The 23,410-nt window shown below is 34.8% G+C and overlaps 1 protein-coding gene across 1 annotated transcript; it reads left to right on the top strand.

Annotated features, from left to right (window-relative positions):
• The first annotated feature begins 1,987 nt into the window (after window positions 1-1,987).
• hacd4 (3-hydroxyacyl-CoA dehydratase 4) lies at window positions 1,988-23,328 on the top strand. The gene is made up of 7 exons (XM_088913218.1): window positions 1,988-2,038; window positions 3,261-3,367; window positions 4,721-4,848; window positions 6,145-6,257; window positions 7,094-7,200; window positions 17,131-17,262; window positions 19,859-23,328. Exons 1-7 carry the CDS (start codon window positions 2,034-2,036, stop codon window positions 19,939-19,941), a joined length of 675 nt encoding a protein of 224 aa, XP_088769344.1. The 5' UTR covers window positions 1,988-2,033; the 3' UTR covers window positions 19,942-23,328.
• The last annotated feature ends 82 nt before the right edge of the window (window positions 23,329-23,410 follow it).

The raw sequence follows: 23,410 nt of genomic DNA, 5'->3' as shown, positions 1-23,410 counted from the left end.
GAGCCTAAAATTGTAATCTATTTGCAAACTGTGGACTAATAGTACATTTAAATAGTTGACTAAGTACACAATTTACTGTGCAGGCAGGGATATGAACTAACACATTGCAAATATAGTTTTTAAATGTTTCAGTATATTTTTAGAATATCCCTAAGCCGACCACTACACTTTTTGTGGCCCAAATGATGCAATGATACTAAAATAAATTTATGATTGCTTTTCATGAATCTCAAAGCTTTGGAAAATTGCACACATGCAATATACACAACAAAACTAAAAGGAAAGAAATAAAAGTAAAATACAACACAGTGACCCAGAAAAACCCAGGGCAAAATGAAATCATACGTTATAAGCCATAGTGAAAGAAACCTTAAGCAAAATTTTAAAACATCAAGTCAGATTCTCTGATGGATTTGGGCAGTGAGTACCTTAGAAATGCTGCTGTACACAACAGGCCTGTATTGCCAGTAGTTTGAAGTCTGTTTTTTTTTCCTGAATAAGAAGGTTGGAAATCAACACATCTAAGGTTATGAGGCAAACCATACTCATGCAATACGTCCTTAAGACAATCTGGATCAAGTACCTGATCCATTAGCAAAACAACCTTGAAGACCACTCTGAATTTCTCCGGAACATAGAGCAACACAGAAGATGGAAGTTACAAGCTGATGCACTGAAGGTTCTGAAGATCATTTAGCACATTAGACGTTACCACAGTAAGTATGGTCAAAGGCATTGATTATTTATATTAAGACACCTTGTAGCATTCCTAAATGTGTTTCTAGTGACAACAAAGAGTCAGAAGTAACATTCCCACATTTCTTCTGATCAAATGATTAATATTGGCACTGAAGGTACAGACACAGCAAAGCTAATGCTGGGGACCTATGAACATAACTTCAGTCTTATTATCAGACAACCACCTGTAGAGAGCAGTAGAGAGCAGAAACAGCTGTAATGGTATCTGTTGTGGTCTGCCAGTAAATTTGAATATTACGGTATAGCCGTTAAACCCTAGCCTGCATGGTGAATGCAAAGATCAAGTACAGTAGCACCATGTAAATCTTAAATAGTAAAGGTCCATACACATTACTATGTGGAACAGCCTGAGTAAGTGGAACATTGGATTTGTAATAGCCAAGACTGACAAATTGGTTCCTTGTAGCCAACATGTAAATATTGAATAATGAATAAGCCAATGCAGTACAATAAGCGAGAAGCATAAATTCTTTTTTTAAAGAATACAGAGTTTAGAGCAGAACCACAAATAATAACAGTCCCTGAGCACCCTAGTACAACAAGTTACAATGACTCCATAATTTCTTAGCAGGGAGAAGAATCCAGTCCTCTTATAAGTCTTCTGTCTCAGGGGTACCAGACACAAGTAAAATGCATTTCTCACTGACAGAGGGATTCTCGTGTCACAGAGTTACACACCCAACATGAATGAAAATTTCTGACATATTGAAGTAAAAAAGTCTGCAGTCCTTTATACAAACAACACAACTATATACATATCCCTTTTTAATCACTATTTAGACGGCCAGAGTCAGCTAGCGGCCAGCCTGAGGCCCCCCAGTCCATCCCCCTGCAGCGGTTCCCAACCTGCACCTACATTATCGGGGTGCACATCTGCTAAGGCACCCGGCGAGGACACTACAGTATTTTATGTATAATTCTTGCAAATCAAACTTTACATCTTAACCATTCTAATATTTAACATAGGCTGTAATTTACACGTTGAAGCTTTCTATGCTGTTACCAAACAACTGCCATACAATAGGCTATGCATTAGAAATGTACATTGGATAAGAGCTGTGGATAGTTATTTCAAGATCTCATTGAAAACATTTGTCAGTATTACCATTTACTGGGGTTATACAATGGTCAGAAAGAATTTACTCTGAAAAAAAGAAAAAATTCTGACGTCAAGTTGCGTACGAGATACTTTCACTTCCTTGATTTGCCTTTCTCAAACAGAGGTTTTAAGGAAACTGCTTGAAAGGGATAGAACATCAGACGAGTAGACTGAAATGAGGTAGGGCATGATTCCAGCTGCCTAAATTTTGGTCTGTCGATAACATGGAGTGGGTATAAAGTACATTTAGTGAAGTATGTACCAAAAAAAAGTTAATATACTAATATTGCATTTTACAATATGCTAATAACTCGATTTCTTTGTGAAGAAACCTTAAGTAAACCCAGCACTTTTGAATGTGAACACACCCTAGGGTCAGGAGAGTTCCTGTCGTAGCCTGTTCATTCTAATCCATATGTTTTGATAAACCATATTCTGCTCAGATATTACATAAAGTATAAACACAAAATAAAAACAAGGCTCTGAAATTTAAGAGCTCGAATGCTGCAAATCGCACGTTGCTTGAATCAGCGTATTGATGCAGTTGCAACGATAATTAAATATAAGTTATAGATTTTGTATAGTTTCAACCACTAGTTAAAATTTTAGGTGTGTACACCTGGGAGGTTTTATTTAGCATCTCGCGTAAGGAACAACTTCAAGAATAAGGTTTATCTATTATAGAAAGCTTTTGAGTCTTGCACAGTTTGACTTAACACCTCACGTCCTTAGCTTGTTAGTGATGGGATGACTCTGGAAATGGCATTTGAGATCAATCTAATAGAAACCACATTTAAAACACACCAGTGGACCTGTTTCTGAGCACGTTTAGCAGCATTTCTGGAAGGGCTGTGCTGTATGTAATTTCAGTCTGAGGGCGGATCCCTTCCTCAACTCTAAAGGAATGTACGCGTACTAATTAACATAAACTAAAGTGTTTATGTTCTTATATTTCCATCCTAACATGGCGCGAAAAATATGATTAGGATTTATCATAGTTATTTCGTTTTTTTATTTAGCAGAATATTAAAGGCGTGTTTCAACAGTACTGACAACCGTACAATTTTACTATGAAAACAGTACTCGTGTTGGGGGGGATTTTCTCTAAAAATGATGCTATGTTCTACATTAAATCATATTTCATGGAAGTTTTAACGAGGATACTAAAAAAAGAAAAACATATAATTTATATAATACATAACTACATTACCAGATCTGAGTTCATTATTGACATATCCTTTTGTATCCTTTACGCTTGTACAGTACATGAAGGGTGACAAGTCTGTTCACGCTGTATTTTTAAATGCTTAGCTTCAGTGACGAACTGCAAACATTGTTCTAACATGACGCCTTTTAAAGTGTCATCGATTGCAAGATTTTAACTTTTTTCTCTTTCTCAAAGGGACACCATTAGGCTTGTGTATCTTTTTATATATAATCTGCTGCAGTTCTGTGGGCATACATGGATTTTTTCAAACATGACAGCCAGAGTTTTTTCATTTGGGAAAGGTAAGAAAGATGGCACATTGTATAATAAACAATTCTGCCTAGTGATGAACATGGCATATTTTTAAATATAGCATATGTATACATAAAAATATGACTAAAGAGAAAATAACTATTAGGTTATGTTTCAAGGTCTACTCTTCTCTCCTTTACCATATTAACCCCAAGTCATAGTCTGCCCAACCACTAATTTAATCATGCACTTTTCTTTGCAAAATGTAGGCTTTAATTTCTATTTCTACCAATCTGAAATTAGAACTAATGTTCATACCGACAAATAAAGAAGGAGTTTTACACATTTGCTTCACTGAAAAATAAAACTACTCAAAATAAATCAAAGAGTGTATTTTGAAAGTTGGTCATTACTCTCAGGATCGTAAAGTCAATGATGGTAACATATTCAGAGTACATACCTTTTGTGGTAATGCAACAGAATTATTTTTAGTTTTTCCACGAAACCTTAAATGGACTAGGCTTATGATAAATCTAATAATTTCACATAATGTAATGTTATGTGTGATTCTTTCAAAAATTATTTCAAAGATGAACATGACAGGAGTCAATCTATGTTTGAATATGAGATTCCTAAAATTGAATTTTTTATTTTGTTTTATATAATCTTCATTCTGAACAATACTGGACAAGTATTGAATCCTGAAGTTTTTGCACCGAAGAGGTACAGACTCACAATGAAATAGGTACTCTACAACACAGTTACTGTACAGTATGTCTGTATGCTCTGATGGGTCCATCTATGGATAGTGTTTCATGACCTGTACTCTACAATGTATTGATCTCTGAGGCATACCTATTTATTTTTAGTTTGGATGTAAACTGTTATCTGTGATGGCAACACCAAGATAAATAAATATTTCCACATGTGCCTAAGGCTGTACAGAAAGAGGTGCATCTTTTTTTCTATGTCATTGTCTTGTATCAGATCAGGTCCTGCAAAGAGGCATTCCATCAGAAATTGAATATTATACATTATATTATAACATATTATATTTTTTCAGGGACATATGTTCCCTAAATGCATTCAAGGGATACAGTATTGTTGGGGCAAAAGATGTTTGCACCTACGTGCATGTATGGCATATGCATTTTATTAATAGTATGTTTCGCAGTGCATTAATGTTGCAGATTCTTAGTAAACACAAAATTAGCAAATATTTTATTTGTAATTTTTTCCAGTAAACTAATATTAGCCATCAAACTAATTGTGAAATGTTTTTGGACAGAGGTGCATCACTGGAAGCTGCAATCTGAAAGTATGAGTTATGGAAGTGATTATTGAAAGTTCATGTAACCTCTTCAGAGCTACTAAAAAGCCTTCATTTCGTTCCTCTTTTTCAGATGCCTTGGCAGATACGTTCTATTCCATTGGAGTTGTTATGAGCCTGTGCCAGTTGTTGTCAGTGCTGGAGCTATTCCATATTTTAGATGGTATTGAAAACAGTAAACTACTGCCTAGGTTCTTACAGGTATGTTTCTTACGTAGTGTTTATTTTATAAATTAAAATGTCATCTTTATGCTTTTTTGTAACACATGCATGTTTCTACAATTCAACTCAAATGCTTTTAAAACTGTATCATTCCTTGTGAACTCATCCAAGACCCAGGAAAAGTTTGATCTCACAATTTGTATTGTGTGTGTGTATTTAGTGCAGTGGAAGATCAGGTATGAAACTACTGTAGGTCAAATATTTGAACTCAATTATAAATATGTAACGGAGTTATTCCAAGGACCCCAAAATTTGTGTTGGGGGTTTATGAATCTTTATGGGACTCTATGGCTGAGTTGACATGGAATGACCCCTGGGTCAAGTAATAGCTTTCTCTTTATAAATTAGGTAAAAAAAGTTATGAGCCTACTTCCATATTTGGCTGATCTTAAAAATGCACATGGACCAGGAAGTTCTTATTTTTCTCATGACTAGATTTAAGTTCTGAATACAGAATATGTTCTTAATCTCATTAAAAAAGTTACTTTTCACTGTCCATTGAAAAAGGTCTGTAATTGTAGTGTGGGGTAAGATACCAGGTGTCTTATGCATCTCCAAAAGCCCATCCCTCATTGTTCAGGCAAGTTTTATAACACCCACTCTGCCATAGAGTCTGAACGCTGCCAAGATTACTGGGGAGTGACAGTAGTTTTAAGTTTCTTACTGTACATTTTACACTATGGGAACTGGTATACTAGCATAATTTGCTTTTCAGACCTAAAAACCTGAAATGGAACCAGTAAATCTCTTTTGAGATAATGAATAAAGAGATGTATCAATGTGACTGTTAGTCTATTTAATGATTTTGTGTAAGTATTGTGTAATTTGTTTGTGGTGTAACACTTATGAACAGAAAAGTGGAAGTACAGGTTTTTACAAAAACCTGGAACTTGCTGCCTGTACATACTGTTTAAATATGTTTTGTTGTAGATTGTACAAAGAATGCTGTCACTTTATCTGAATAGATTATTGTACCTTGACTTATCTCTGTAAAAAACAAGAAGATATTTTTGTTTAGAAGCACAGTGACCTGCAGGCGTTTGCTTGTACATGTGTATTTTAGTTCGGATCTCAGGAGATATCATCCACTGCAATGCTGAGCAATGGAATTCTCTCTGTCCCATTGAGCTTAATTTGTGCTCTCCTTGCTTAACAAGACTAGATACAGTATATACTTAATTTGTCTAACTCTTTTTTTCTTTTATAATTGAAAGAAACCCATAAAATGGAAAAATAATATTTGCTGGTATTATGTTTTGTATTTCCTATTTACAGGTGCTGGAAAGAAACTTCATTTTGTTTGTAGTAATTGTTAGCCAGGAGGAGATGCAAAGCAGATATATCGTTTGTATGCTTTTTTATCTGTGGAATATTCTAGGCCTGTTACAGTAAGTATTGTTTTTTTAAATATACATTGAACAATGGTTTGTATCCCATCAGTGAAAAAAACTTTGTATTGTTTTCTCATGTTTCTTAATTGTCTTCTTAATTCAGTCAATGTCTTGTTACTACACAAAGCAAACTTAAAATTCAGATTGTATTTAGTTTAATGTCCCCTACAGAAAACAAGAAATTTGTTTTGCTGTGCAAAAGAAGCAATGTGTTATCATTGTTATCAAGGTAAGACATCAATAGTAAGTGAAGAATTGGTAACATGCTGACTACTACATCTGAATAAAGACCTCCTTATTGTACCTCAGAGGAGATTAAACCCTACAGCTTGACAACAATGAGGTACATGGATAATTCTATTGAGAATTATACAGGAGATGAAAAAAGATTCTTCTGGATTTTATCAAAAGATATACTTTGGTTTTCTGCCAGCTTTAAAGGATTGTCACATACCTGTATAGACTAAAACCTTATCTTGTCTTGTTAAGCTTCTTCATTTTGCAAACGTCAACGTACAGTAAATGGAGATAAAGAACACTTTGCTGTTCAAAGATGCTGGAGACTTATAATCATTTTTCTTTATGTCAGATTTTGTGATTAATACTGGTAACATAGAGAACATTTCTCTAACATGAGTGCTACAGTATATATATTTTAGGTGTGAAAAGAATCAGAATCAGCTGTTTCAAGTTTAAAGGTGAAAGAGTCTATTGCTGCTAATAATGACTTTGCAAATTATACACATAAAGAATGCATTCTTCTGTAAATTGTAAAAAACTCTTAACAAAAGTGGTTAAAAATAAAGTGGTCATTTGCTTTCTGTGCTGTGCAGGTATCCATATGGACTTCTGTCTCTTATAAGCACTCCATCATACAATTTTACTTGGGCTCATTTTACCCTATGGATTCCAGTATACCCTCTAGCAGTCCTTGCTGAAGGTGAGCTTCACAATTTCCATTTTTAACATGTTGAAATGCGGTTCTTATTCTGTCATTTCTCTGTTAATTTGTTTTGCTATTTCTTGTGCCAGATTTAGAATGACGAATTTGTTTCTGTCTGTTACCACTTGTCTATGAGTATGTGCAAGGAGTATTTTTGTTTATAGTCCTGGGGACAATATGTAAACGTAAACAGATTCTCTTAACCTTATTTGGTGAGCTTTGATAACTCTCTTTAATGCCTTGTGTAACACTAACACAAATTTTAACTATTACGTTTGTCTAAGCAGTCCTTTATCTGAGGAATCTTTCATCCACTGCTTGCTGCAAAACGTTGTTTATGCTATACAGTACCTTAATGGCAAGAAATATATTAATTAATAGTTAATTAATAAAACAGTCTTGTTTATTCAGGCAAATACAGCAATATTTAAAGACTGTAGTGTATATTCTGATACAGAACCATCAAATAGTTGGTGTAATAAAAATATGGAATCAAAATTAAATTTGGATTTTAATGTCAGAATAGCAATCATTCATCATGTTACATAACTCTATTTTTTTTTGATAATCCCTAACCATGAGTGAAAGCCTTAGAAGCCTGCAAAAATGTCAAATCTTAAAACAGTAACGTCCGCAGGCTTTTTTCTTTGTTATATGTGTCAAAACTTCTCCAGACGAGAGACTTGTTGAAAATGTACTTCTTTCCAGTGTCAGTGCTATCAATCCAAATATTTTTTGCCAGAAATAACACTTTAACACTTTAAAAAAGATTGAATCAGCCTTTCATCATACTGTTATTATAACTTTTAGCATCAGCAGTCTGGTTCTACTTTCAGGCAGTTCACAAACATTTGGGAATTCGAAATAAAAGTTTAATTTAAAAGAAATCACATAGGAGAGAATTTTTGTTTTCTTTAACTGTTGAGAAATTATTTTTCAAGGCTATTTATATATAAATATGTGAACAGACATACTCTAAGCTTTTACTTGTATTGATATAAATGATTGCTATTAGGTTTCTGATGTATTTTAATCCTGGGGTCCTTAAACGCTACAGTTTGTGTGGTTTTCTTCCTATTTAATTAACTGATTATTTCTTCACTCCATTAAATCAATTTCATAGTTTTTCTAGGGGCAAATTGTTGAAAAACATGTAAATCCATTGGACTGTGGTCCTTGAGGGCCTTGAACTACTGCATTACATTAATGTGTGGCACAAAAAGAGCACTTCACGTAGACATTGTTTGTACTAGATTTTCTCTTTTCAAAAGAAAGCAGCGAAACAAGCCAGCAAACCTAAGGAATGAGAACAGACATCTGACTATGCTGTCAGTTTTCACACTGGTAAAATGTAGCCTAGCCATACTTCTTTTCTTAAGAACAGTTTCGGCAAATGAATATGATCAAGTTTGATGTAATGGTTTCACAGCTTTCATTCAACCTCGTACTAGACATTATATTGGTTACAGTAAAACTCACCAGCAAAGAAACTGTACTTGACTATGGCATTACAAAAAGTACTGATGCATGTGGTTACTATTGGCTTCTGACAAACCATGAAAAACGGAAAACTTATAAAATTGTAAAATTATAAAAAGTGAAGGCAGTTCCAATACAGTTGTGCCTTCTCTGCATTTTGCTATGTTATTGTAGAATAAAGCAGACCTAATGGTTTGTATGATTTTTCAATTAATACCTACATAGGATAGAATACAGACAGCAAATAGAAAAAATATTACAAAATCTGCCAGGTCTGTGCCCTAATTTTTCAAATTGTCCATCCCCATCTCTGAGCTGTTTACTTCCTGATGTTAATGCCATGAAATTAAATTTAGTAATTTGCATTAAATAATTTTAAGGGAAATGTAGCAGCTGTGTCAGAACTTTTATGCAATAGAGCATTAAGTACTTGCTCTGATTTTTTTACACATTTATTTCATACTTGAAACTGATATAAGTTCTACATTTGTCTAAATGAGCATAAAATTATTATACAGTGGGTGGACCTGTATTTTTAGGCAAGTTCAGATTAATGTACAGTTTTATGCAAAAGTTTGGACACCCCTAGCCAAATTATATGTTTTGTTGATTTTCTAAGTGAAATGAAATTAACAGAACCTCTGCAGCGAACAAATTTAAACTTGACATATTTCTGCAAATATTAATGCACAGTTACTGTTTATTTGCTAAATTTAACAGATTGAAAAATATAAAACATTAAATTTGGCATGTGCAAAAGTTTGGGCACCCTTCCAGTTGATCCATTAGTGTTATTTTTCTGTAAGGTCTCAGAACTTAATTCATTAGGCCTAAATCTAAGTCAGGTGATGACAGTTCCAGAGCTTAATAAATTCTTCAAACCTCTCAGGGTGTTGTGCTTACACTCAAAAACCATAGGCTCCTCTAACCAGCTGACTGAGGATCAGAAAATAAAGATAATTGACTCCTACAAAGCAGGGGAAGGCTATAAAAAGATATCTAAATGCTTCCTGCTTGCAATTTCCACTGTCCAAAATGTCATTAAGAAATGGAAGTTAAGGGGAACTGTTTAAGTCATGACAAGATATGGAAAACCAAGAAAAATCTCCATTAGAAGTGCCCGTAGTCTGGTGAGAAATGCAAACCAGGACCCCCATATCACTGCAAAGGACCTGCAGGAAGGTTTAGCTGGCACAGGAGTAGTGGTGCACCGGTCCACTGTGCAGCATTGCTTGCACAAACATGATCTGCATGAAAGAGTCATCAGAAGAAAACCTTACCTTCAATCTCAACACAAAAGTCAACGTCTGAAGTATGCAACACAACACTTAGATAAGCTAGAGGCATTTTGGAACCAAGTGCTGTGGTCTGAGGAAGTAAAAATTGAACTCTTTGGCTACAATCACTAAAGGTACATTTGGAGAAAAAAAGGAGAAGCATTTGAAGAAAAGAACACCTTGCCAACTGTTAAGCATGGGGGTGGATCTATTATGCTTTGGGGTTGTGTGGCAGCCAGTGGCACAGGAAATATTATGCGGGTAGAGGGAAGAATGGATTCTACTAAGTATGAACAAATCCTGGAAGCTCATGTCCCACAGTCAATGAAGAAACTGAAGTTGAAACAAGGTTAGATATTACAACAAGACAATGATCCAAAACATACCTCAAAATCAACCATGAACTACTTCAGGAAACAAAAGATTAAGGTTTTGGAATGGCCTTCACAGTCCCCAGACATGAATATTACTGAATATCTGTGGGTAGATCTCAAACATGCAGTGCATGCAGGATGACCTAAGAATATTTCTGAACTAAAAGCGTTCTGCAAGAAAGAGTGGGGGGGGGGAAGTCCAAAAGCAAGAATAGAAAGACTGTTATCTGGCTACAAGAAACGTTAGGAGGCAATGATTTCTGCCAAAGGGGGTGTTACTAAGTACTGACTTTGTACTGACTGGCCAAACTTTTGCATACAGCTTTATATCTAAATGATTAAATTGATGGAGCTGGTCTGGACAGTTAAAAGTGTTCTTTCCCTTGTTTTTTACAAGTATTAGCAATATGTATGAAAATGGTGCCTTATTTACAAGCTAGGAAGAGATCAGCAGTGAGAACTGAAGTAATATGGGGATAAAAATTCCTGATGTCTTTTGTTTGTACTTTAGTCTCATGCATGCTTTCTGTTTAAGTTGATGTTTGTTTAACACTAGCTGTTCCTATGTTAAGAGTAAAGAAATTAAACTTGAAATGTTTTTTTGTAAAACTCTGCTTAAAGTAAATATTTGTATTGGCCAAGTTTTGTTATACTGGGATTCTCCAACTTCCCATTAAATGAGTTATTGTACTCTGTAATAGCTTGTCATTAATTCGATCATTTACAGGCTTATTTGCCAAATTACATTTGTTTATATGTCCTGTAGTCTTGCTTCAAGACTGTTTTAAACATATTTAGGAAATGGGAAAGAGACTATGGGTGTTACTTTGAGCAACTATAACTAAGCAGCAGATCACTTAAACATTGGAGATCATGGCTGTAGCCTTCCGTCTCTTTTTTCTCTCTCTACAGCACATTGAAAAGAACTGCAGTAATAGTGCCTTTAATACGAGTCTTTGACTTCATACTAATTTACCAACCACAGTACTGAGTATGGTAACAGAACACAACCATGGTGTTAACTTAGTATTATAACACACCATCATACGATATAATGGAATTCTATTATGATACATCAGCAGCCTTAATCTGCAGTTCTTACTTATTAAAATATGAGAAGGAAAAATCAGAAGGAAATCAATAGGCCATTCTGGTAGGACATTCTGTTGTGAAAGGAAATAGCATTCTTGTTTTAGTTAATGAAACAATGTCTAATGACACATTATTACAGGTTTCAGTTTTTAGCTGCAGTATTTGACATTTAGAAATGTATTAGAGCTCCATCTATCCACCATCAGTAGGCAGAAGTTTGGAGTGGTGGTTAGGATGCTTAGCATGCACCTGGAGAGTTTTGGGTTCAAATCCCTACATAAGGTACAGCTGTTGTACACTTGACCTAGATGTTCCATCTCTATTAACTGGTCCAAATGTAAGTTGCTTTGAATAAAATGAATCAGGCAAATTAAACCCTCATCAGGTGTGGTTTTAGCACCATACAGTTAGATCTTTTTAAAATATAATTTCCTAATAAACATTATAACTTCTAAAATTTGAAATCCAAAAATGTATAATCAATATACAGTACCCTTCAAGAGCCTTAGATTTAGAATAGACAAAAGGAACAAAGAAAAATAGAGCTGATTGTAAGTTAATTAATTTTTTTAAGAAAATTGAAAGACTCTCAATTGCATAAGTGATTAACTCTATTGCTACGGCAACCCAAAATCAGTGCAAGTACAAAAAGAGTTTAAAAGGTCATAATATCATTTGACTGGACCTTCTCTGCATCTAATTAAAGTGGTTTAACTTGATGTAAGAGTAAATGCATTTGTATCCGTAAGTACTCTTAATGGATTAAATTTTAAGCCACAATTCGCATAATAATATGACAAATCAATACATCGATCACAAAGACCAAGGAGTTTTGCTAAGTGTTATTTCTGGCATAAACCCAACAGATCACCCAGTGAGCATCATCACAACTGTGAAGTATAGTGACGGCAGTACCATGTTAGGGGGATGCTTCTCATCAGTGGTGACTGGGAAGCTGGTTAGGACGTAGGGAAAAATGGATGGGATGAGATTTCATTGCCTGCAAAATAAATTGTAGTAACAAACTGATTTGCTTTAAAATTACATGTTTATATGTTTTCATTTAAAAACAATTCCAGGCCAAAGCTATATGGAGAGAAAAGGCCAAAACTATGGCACAGAAAGAGGTAATTTGACAGATAGAGGTTTGATTCCACAGTCACGTCTTGTGGTCTCGAGTGGAGCTGGTATCTCCATCCTTTTAAATATACTGGTGTCCAATCACTTACCAATGTAGGACAATAATTGTATAACCATTCTTATGAAAATATAAAAGTACAAATAAATTGTGTGGAAAGAAGGGCGGTTCTTTTGACTGTACAGTATAATGTCACTTGACTAATATGTGTATGAAGCTGCAGCAGACCTTTAAGGGCTGTGTGTGGAGAAGCTTCAGAAATAACAGGCAGTTACAGAAGGCTTGTGCAGAGAGGCAGATGGTCTGTTACTCCTACACTGTATGTGTATGGTTCCTGGGAACTTAAACTACAGTTAGGTTTGTATGGATTTTATTTTGCCCGCTGTTCTAAAACTTACCTTTTGGTTCAGGTAATAAAAACTTAGTAGGAGCCTGTGACATCATGGTGCAAAGTACAGGTGAATCCAAGAGGATAACCTGCTTGAATCACTCGAGAAGTAAAGCTCACGAAACACACACACATTGGAAGGATGTACCTGAAGCACAAGGCTAAAGCCAAACTAATGTGGTTTGACTAGAGTGAACCAGTGTCCTTGAGTGGCTGGTTCACCCAGAGTCCAAACTATACCATCCCACTGTGCAAAGCTGGTAGACCTATAGTATCTACAGTAACAATACTGATAGTTGGTTCAACCACCACATACTGACTGTGGCAAGTTATCTCAATAAAGGACTATAATAACCATGGGCCTGCCATTAGGAACTACAAAATTCAGTCTAAAAGACATTTGTATTCTGCATATCACCAGGTGTGTATTAGTAATACCAGGTGTATATTAGTCACTAACTGCATTATGGTCTGAAAGGTGCATTTTGAAATGAGTTAATTAAAGTGGTTTATTTCTAAAAGGCTGTCTTGCTGTGGTGAATTGGACTGGTTAAGGGAAAGTTAAGGGAATATTTAAGGAGTAGTAGCAGTTTGTAAAATGTCGTAAAACAGAGGTAGTAATAGCATTCTTCTCTAAAGCTTTTATTATTTTGTATGAATATTTTTAAGCTATTTCTGAGCAGTCTCCAAATGTATTTAGTTATAATGCATTACAAAATAAAGCTTGGAAGCCTGCTGGAATTCCAAAAACAGTAATCTGTTGAATGAGTTTTGTATTAGAATGCTGAGCCTCAATCCCCAAACAGACGTCTCCCACATGACTTAGGGGCCTGAATATTTTAATCCTTAAAATGAAATGTAGATTTCCTCTTTGTAGATTTTGTTAACATTTAACATCTTTCACATATAATGCTGTTCAGTTTGATTATTAGATTTCAATTAATTATATACCCTACTTGTAATTAATCAAAATGTGATGTTGGCAGGGGGTGAATAGTTTTGCAAGGCACTCTATATGTCTGTTTACATAATGAAGTGTTGCATCGAAAAGGCTAGAGTTCCATCTGAAATGCAGGAAGTCTGTGGCTCTTTTGGTTTGAAGACCTGCCAGTTCTGTCAGCAATCTCCACAGTATTAGCAAATATCTCTTTCTTCCACACTTCATATTCTTAGGAAGACAAATAGAAAAAAACATTTCACTTGGGGTTATCTGTCACACACAGTTTTCTTCGTAAAACATCCTTGCTGGTTGTTCTATTCAATAATATACTCAGTATCAAAATAAATTAATCACAAATTCAAAGTTATATAAAGTTACAAATGATTGTATAAGCAGTAGTCAAAGCAACTTCATTTTCAAATTCTCAGATGATACAGCTGTTCTTGGCTTAATGCATAGAGGTAGCAGCTCATCTGTGTACATGTCAGAAATCCAAAGATTTGTGCAATGGTGTGACAACAATAGCCTAATTTTGAATGCTAATAAAACAAAAGAAATAGTTTTCGATCCCAGAACAATTGGTGATCACTCACAGGTAGTAACAGGTAGTAATCCACAACAAACTTATCACTCAGGTTGACTCATATAAATATTTAGGTGTACACATAGACCGTAACCTGTGCTGGTCTACTCATGTTGAGAGAGTTTGCTTCAAAGTTCAGCAGCGCTTATATTTCTTGCAAAGACTAAGAGTATTTGGGGTTCGACAGGAAGTAATACTACCGTGCTGTAATCGAGAGCATTATCAGGTATGGTATTTTAGTGTGGTTTCGTAATCTATCAGTTCATTTTAAATCACAAATTACCCGCCTCATCCAGAAAGCTTTGAAAGTCATGGGAGTGAAACAGCATCCCTCCCTGCAGACAATCTTTGAAAAATCCCTAATCAAACAGGCAGGAAAAATTATATCAGATCCTTCCCACATCCTCAACTCTGAATATTAACTTCTTCCTTCTGGCAAACGTTTTAGGGTTCCCATATGTAAGTCAAACAGATACAAAAATTCCTTTGTTCCACTACCCATTAAAGCTGTCAATGCAAATATCAAGGATAAACACAATTTTGACTCTTACAACCCACTTGAGTGCAATATGTTTTTGTGATGTGTTATAAATGTTACATGTTGTTATGTGTTGTACTGTACATGTGCAATAGAATGATGTGCAATGTTTTTATTATTTTTTTTGTAATAGTATAATGTGTAATGTTTTTCTTATTTTTTCTAATAGTAAAATGTGCAATTTTTTCTTCTCTCTTTTTTGCATTCTATTCTATTTAAATGTACAGGAGTGCTGGGTGTCCATAAAAAAATTCCCTCAGGGGACAGTAAAAATCTTATCTTATGATTCATTGCAAGTGGAGCTGTCCAGACCTTCATACTGTACTTAGGCCTTCCCATTGATCGGTCTGTTGTAGACAACACTGAGCACACTATCCCACATGTCAGCGCCAACCTTCCCGACGTTAACCTGGGTGGGATACACAAAACCTTGAGTCATCACTAACAAGAGCTTGGCTCAATTACTGTCAAGCCTACATGATTTAGTACAACCTCCAACATACCAAAGGCATTTCTCTCTTAATTATCAGGGCACGTTGAGTCCTTTCTGTTTTTTGTGATGTTCAAGTAGGCTTGATGTTGAACAAGCTTTATCATCTCATCACTTGTACCTAATCAACTCACTCACCAATAAGGCAATTTAGTGCTTATGTAATAGTTCAACCATAAATATAATTAAAATGTAAAATCCATGTACTTTTTTTCTAAAACTTACACAGAGGTGTATAGACTTAGTTTTTTGTTGATGAATATGGTAAGATATTTAATTTAAATCAGAAATTATTTTATGGAAGTATGAAATATAACAGTTACAAATGAAAGGAGACCATTTGACCCATTTATTAGTTTATTAGCCAACTTATCTAAGGATCTCAACCAGCAATTTTAAAAGAAGCCAGGGTTCTCCCACGTCAGTTTTAATAACGTCTGAGCAGCTTGTTTCTGACTACCATAGCTCTTTTACCTTCTGGTTCTTATTTCACCTGTTTGGTAGTGCCTCTGGATATTAAGTACTTGAATCAGATCATCATTTTCATTATTTAGTTGATTAGACTAGGACATTCCTCTAAGGCCAGGAATGTACCTGGTTGCTCTTATTTAAACTGACTACAGGGCAGCAATAGCGTTTTTGTAATGTGGTGTCTTAAATGATTAAAAAATATATAAAATTTGTTCTTATTAGGGTATTGCACAATTTTAAAATAACAGCTCTTAATTTAAATTCTACACTTACACAACTATATAACATAACAGCATTATGATTGCCTCCCTACAGTACATTGCCTGGAAGGTGAAAATGATGTGTCAATATAAAGCAGTAAATCTTTCTTACAAATAGCCTCAAGCATAAACATTTGAAGATGTTTGACATCTGCACTTTTCTTTTTAACTCTGCTACCTTGAAGCTGTTTCTTGCATGCCTGTGGTCTCAGCTTTGAGTATTATTTGCAATTATAATCATATGCTGGAACAATTATTAAAGCACATATTGAATACCTTGCAATGTATGAGGGAAGCAAATTAGTGTAAGGAAAAGCTGAAAATAACAACCTTTCAAAGCTGAAATTAAGGAATTGGGCTGGTTAACTTAAAAAAAGTTATAAACAGTAAAAAACCACAATTTTCTAGCTCACTTTTGACACTTGTTTACTTCTCATATATAATTACAGTGTTTTACAGTCTCTTATATAGTTACAGTGCTGAGAAAATGTTTGTGAACCCCCTTCCCAAATTAAAATAGTTTCTTACCATGTGGATACCAACTTTTAAAATCGAAACCAGTCTTTTCTTAAGTATCCAAAAAGATTTATATTCATATAGCTGTTCAGAAAGCATAACATCACCCAAGAATATAATAAAAAACGTTCAATGAGTGTCACAGCAAGATTTGTATTAACCCTGCTTTTCTGATAGCTTGCCTACTGGCTGTAGGAAAGGGATACTAGGACCCTCATGTAGAGTGAGAGCTTTGTAGGCTTTACGGCTGCAAAGGTGGAGATGAGGTTGAGAAGGGATGCAAACATTTAAAGTTGCTTTTTTAATTCAGGAAATGACATGGGGAACCACACAATAAGTTGAATTTACAAATTTTTGTTTTTTGCTTTTTGATTTGAATAGTGATCACTGTTTATCAATCCTTACCATTTTTTGAAACCCTGGGAACATTTTCATTTAATGTGACACTACCAGCACCAATATACATCCATTTTCCTTATGTGCTACAGATCTACATGCCAGTACTTGCTGTTGGTAAGTATACTCTGTATTTACTCTTACTTTAGAATGCAATATAATAAGACTATCACATTCTTAACATTAATAATTGTGACAATAATTGCTTCTAAGATTTTTTTTTATTCTGACTACAGGAATGCCATAACTTGTAACCTGTTACCTTCAGGCCCACCATTCAGGATGTATTTTGGCAGAATATGATTACATTTAGAGAACAGTTGCTGGAGAAACAGATCACATCAAAACCTAGGGAATTTTTTCAACATACAGTATAAAATACTATTAAAAATATGAAAAATTAACTAGAACTGTGATTGGACTTCCAAGAATGCAATTACTTGTAACCTGTTATCATTATGTGTACACCATTGTGTATTTTGGCAGAATATGATTACATTTTGACAGCAGATGCTGAAAAGACAATTACAGGGAAACCTAGGGAATTTTTTGATCATATGAAATATTATGATATACTAGGACTTTCTGCCCATGTAATTTTAAAGGCACCTTACAGTCTCAAGTTTCTTTAAAAAAAAATAAAATGTTTAATTAATTTAATTGACATTAAGTGGCGGGCATCTCATTGGGCACATACAGTGGGTACTCAGTACTACAGTACAGTAGGTACTCAGTGGCCATGTATTAAAAAGTCATGACTTAATGAGGTCACAGCTTAATTGAGATCTCTTAATATAGATGCTTTAGAATAAATGTAAGAAAAGTACATTTGTGTTGTTCAAGGTATTGTTTTAAGTCAATACCTATACTGTAGCTATATACAGTGGTGTGAAAAAGTGTTTGCCCCCTTCCTGATTTCTTATTTTTTTGCATGTTTGTCACACTGAAATGTTTCAGATCATCAAATTGAAATATTAGACAAAGATAACACAAGTAAACACAAAATGCAGTTTTTAAATGAAGGTTTTTATTATTAAGGGAAAAAAATAATCCAAACCTACATGGCCCTGTGTGAAAAAGTGATTGCCCCCTAAACCTAATAACTGGTTGGGCCACCCTTAGCAGCAACAACTGCAATCAAGCGATTGCGATAACTGGCAATGAGTCTTTTACAGAGTTGTGGAGGAATTTTGGCCCACTCATCTTCTCAATCGGATTCAGGTCAGGACTTTGACTAGGCCACTCCAAAGTCTTCATTTTGTTTTTCTTAAGCCATTCAGAGGTGGACTTGCTGGTGTGTTTTGGATCATTGTCCTGCTGCAGAACCCAAGTGCGCTTCAGCTTGAGGTCACGAACAGATGGCCGGACATTCTCCTTCAGGATTTTTTTTGTAGACAGCAGAATTCATGGTTCCATTTACCACAGCAAGTCTTCCAGGTCCTGAAGCAGCAAAACAGCCCCAGACCATCACACTACCACCACCATATTTTACTGTTGGTATGATGTTCCTTTTCTGAAATGCTGTGTTACTTTTACACCAGATGTAAGGGGACACACACCTTCCAAAAATTTCAACTTTTGTCTCGTCAGTCCACAGAGTATTTTCCCAAAAGTCTTGGGGATCATCAAGATGTTTTCTGGCAAAACTGAGACGAGCCTTTATGTTCTTTTTGCTCAGCAGTGGTTTTCGTCTTGGAACTCTGCCATGCAGGCCATTTTTGCCCAGTCTCTTTCTTATGGTGGAGTCATGAACACTGACCTTAACTGAGGCAAGTGAAGCCTGCAGTTCTTTGGATGTTGTTGTGGGGTTTTTTCTGATCTCTTGGATGAGTCGTCGCTGCACTCTTGGGGTAATTTTGGTTGGCCGGCCACTCCTGGGAAGGTTCACCACTGTTCCATGTTTTCGCCATTTGTGGATAATGGCTCTCACTGTGGTTCACTGGAGTCCCAAAACTTTAGAAATGGCTTTATAACCTTTTCCAGACTGATAAATCTCAATTACTCTGTTTCTCATTTGTTCCTGAATTTTTTTGGATCGCAGCATGATGTCTACCTTTTGAGGATCTTTTGGTCTACTTCACTTTGTCAGGCAGGTCTTATTTAAGTGATTTCTTGATTGAGAACAGGTGTGGCAGTAATCAGGCCTGGGTGTGGCTAGAGAAATTGAACTCACCTTTCCAAAGATGTGATAAACCACAGTTGATTTATGTTTTAACAGGGGGGGCAATCACTTTTTCACACAGGGCCATGTAGGTTTGGATTTTTTTTTTCCCTTAATAATAAAAACCTTCATTTAAAAACTGCATTTTGTGTTTACTTGTGTTATCTTTGTCTAATATTTCAATTTGTTTGATGATCTGAAACATTTCAGTGTGACAAACATGCAAAAAAATAAGAAATCAGGAAGGGGGCAAACACTTTTTCACACCACTGTAGCTATAGCTTGCTTCAGTTGATATTATACTTTGTCTATAACTGTTGCAATTCTAGAACTGTGCATTTTAATGCTCTTTTAGTGCTCTTTAATGCACATATTATCCTTCAAACAATTTCAAAATTCTAAAAGAAAATATTTAAAGAAAAAACATGTTCTGGTACAATATTTTTGTTGTATTTAAAATGAATACGTTATACTGTGTTTTCCATTACTTCATGTGCATGTGTTACATATCAGATCACGCTGTGTGTGATAACTGAATTTATTATATTTTAGGGGCCTGCATAAACATCAGTCAGCTACTGGTGGAAAGAAACCAGCAACTGGAAGGCAACAATAAAAAGCTGAAAAGGAATTGAAAAATTCACCCAACAGCTGAATTACTTTAACCTTGGTGAGCTGTGTTGGCTAAATTTCATTTTGAAGGAACTGAAAAAGAAAGAAAAGTATAACTAAATATATATTCCTGTTTTACAACCCTTCCCTTTGAACTGAAGATGAAAAAATATTTGAAATGTTACTATGTGAAAACTTGAAATGTATGATTTGCAAACACCATAAGGTTACAAAGGAGAGGAGGACCACCTAGCTCCTCAGATTTTGGTAGATAAGTGATCCAAGAAGCACATCAGTCAGCCACTTCTTGGAAGACGTCAGCTTTGACATGGCTGGATAGTTGTTTTACATACATACTGTAACAGTTTTTTGTAAGAAATGCCTTCTGGTTTCATCTGTAAATGCACACTTGTATCCTGTGGTTTGTGTTTCACCAGAAAACAATTGATCACCTTTGACGGGACCCTTGAGATCCCCTCATAGTCTTTTAAGTCTATTCAAGACTTAATTTAGTTCTTATAGCTTGTCACCATAGGACATTTCTTTATGTCAGTGAAGGTTTGTGGTTGTTTTTAGTTGCACTGATTTCAGAAAATCTTAATCTTCCCAACTTAAATCCATAGTTTGTTTTTACTATTTGCATGTAATTCTTGTGTACATTAAATGTAATCTGTCAGGTGTTCAATTCTGTCCAGGTCCTGTTGGATTTTGTTTGCAAGCTTCTACAAGATTTGCTAATCCTCATATTTTAATAGCTGCAAAAAATGATTAGGTTACTAACTATATAATCAAGATTGTTAGGAAGAGCAGTGGTCTTGATCCAGAAAATGTTGCACTCCTTTTATTACATCACCCCATTTTGAGCATGCCCTAAAGTCCTGCTGCTACACAGACGATCTTTTAACGTAGTTCAAAGTATTGCTTCCATAACCTTTAATGTTACAATAAGTCTTTAATTACTGGGCTTGGTTTTGTGTCTCTTTTATAGATGGGTGCTACTTTAGCAATTTTACAGTAGGTGTTAAACCTGTCTTTAGAGTTGTAATAGCCTACGAATAACATCCTTTTGCCAAATGCACAACTGGTAGAACACCATCAAACTCTGGAGATTTTAAGTGCATCTAATACCTGGCTCTTCTGTGCTAATACTGTTAATGTAGAACTTTGTTTTTGCTTAGTCATATTTTCAATTTCATTTACTTAATATACTGTATATACACACTAAATATACTAAGCATACTAAATATATATACATAGTTTCTATTTTAAAAGCCTTCTCTTTGAACTGAAGATTAAAAAATATTTTAATGAAAAGTGAAAACTTTTCAGTGAAATTCTCAGTGAAATTTTCATTTCATATACTAGCCATTTCCCTTTAAGAATGCATTATAAGTCATATACTGTAGATGCAAGTCTGACAATAATTGTAATGGCTATTACATTATCCAGGTCATTAGCATTTTTGTGTCTCAGTTTGCAACAGTCTTCCCTGTGAATCCCACAACACACTTGGGAAATGCAGCATAGGACAACTGCACAGGACTCTGCTAAGTCTCCAGCTTGCCCACAGACCCCACAATAAACATAGTGTCTACACGGTATTATTAACTTCTGTATGCTACAACATATTATTATAATTGTTGTGTTCAAATACACAGAAATGTGGTTTAAAAAATATTCATGACTGAATTATGACTGAACAACTAAGTTTGTGAGGAGTGGTAAGGGGATGGGCATGGAAATGGCCTTTCAATTGTCAGTATTTATTTTATGAACATGTATATGCATATATGGCATGATAAGAGTGCTATCGTTTGTGCTTGACTGCCTAACTGTAAGCCTGGTCAGGCCATATTTATAATATCCACATTGTTGTTTTATTAACCAATTATTATTGTAATTTGGTCACTTCATTTAACTATATTAAAAAAAATAGTTCCTGCTCTGTTTTAAAGATACATGTACCTTTAAAGCTGTTCTTTGTCCAGACCCTTTAAAATTGGTTTTCTCTCTGTTCATGAGTGCCTTCTGGCTTGGTTGAATTCACTGCACTATAAGACACTGCTGAAGTGTTTCACTGTACTAATACAAAATGTCATTGGTTGTTTATTGTATTTGTCAGAGTACATATAACTCAAGTTGAGATTTCTATACATGGACTTTGAGATTTCCAGACATGCAAATTATAAAAAACTATAAATTCAGTTTTCTATGCTCCTGAGGATAAATGCTGTTTTTTTATTTTAATATTCACTTCAGCCTCAGGGCAGTGGTGTCTTTTGAGGAAACAAAGCTTCAGGGATGACCTATAAAATGCATGTTTACAAAATGGGATGCTGAAATGATGATTACAGATTTTGTTCTACTTTTTGAAGAAAAGGAATTGATCATTGCAGGCCTTTCTGTAAAAGCTGGACGGCTTTGAAGTACCATGGTAATCATTTACAGTAGAAACATCCTATCACTTGGTTTCAGGACTGCCAAACTATTACTTTTATGATATTTCAAGTAGTGTCATTGTCTGATTCATTGTTGTGTTTTCCCATCTGTATAAACATTTGTATAAACATTCACTTTCGCTAATAACATTAATGCACTATTTTCAGTTCTTAATGTCAGTTGTATTAAATATGTACATTTTGTGTGTTGCCCACTCCAACTAACTCAAATCAAAGTATCAGTAGTAATACATGACTGTGCAACATTTTGTGCTGTAACTTAAAACTGAACACATATAATTATGCTTTTACACTCATATTATCTTTAATGAAGAACATAAGATCTTTTTACGAGAGAAAAAGTTGGCAAATGCATATACACAGTAATTACCACTGAAATAAAATATTGTACTGTAATACATTTTTCGCTAAGAGCAGAAATATTGCTTGTTTTTATGTAAAAATGTCATATTCATTAAGCATATATATGACTTATTATATGATTTCTTTAGAACTGAGTCAATTGTACTGCTTATTATTATTTTTCTAGGTACTGTATATCTCAAGAAAATATAATGCTCCTGTTCCTTCCCTAATGTATTTTTAAACATTTCATAATTAATTGTGAAATCTGCCGTGGTCTGAAATCCAGTTAAAGCAGAACAGGCCTTAGTTAGATATAAGGATAAATACTTTTTGAAATATATGGTACTTTTTATAGGACATTAAAACCTATCGTACTACAAGAAATACAAGAAATATTTCTCTAGGGACTGAAATGTGCAAAAAAAACTTTTTTATTAACTGCAGGTGCCCGATATGAAGGATATTTACATTTTTTAGCAAATTCTTATCAAGTGCACTACAGCATGGCTTAATTTGATAACAGGCACTAAACACAAAAACATCTAGTAAAAAGTAAACCATGTTTGTGGTGGGAATATAATAAAAATAAAAGTAAAGAATGAAAGCATATACCAGATTGTTTTTTTCTGTGCCTTACAACAATATCTTTGGTAGGTTTCTAACTGGCAGATGAAAAATCAAAACGCTA

This window comes from Atractosteus spatula, chromosome 1 (assembly GCF_055471065.1).
Source record: "Atractosteus spatula isolate fAtrSpa1 chromosome 1, fAtrSpa1.hap1, whole genome shotgun sequence".
Taxonomy (NCBI): domain Eukaryota; kingdom Metazoa; phylum Chordata; class Actinopteri; order Semionotiformes; family Lepisosteidae; genus Atractosteus; species Atractosteus spatula.
Note: the sequence above shows the minus strand (reverse complement) of the source record. Positions and strands in the feature narration are given on the sequence as shown.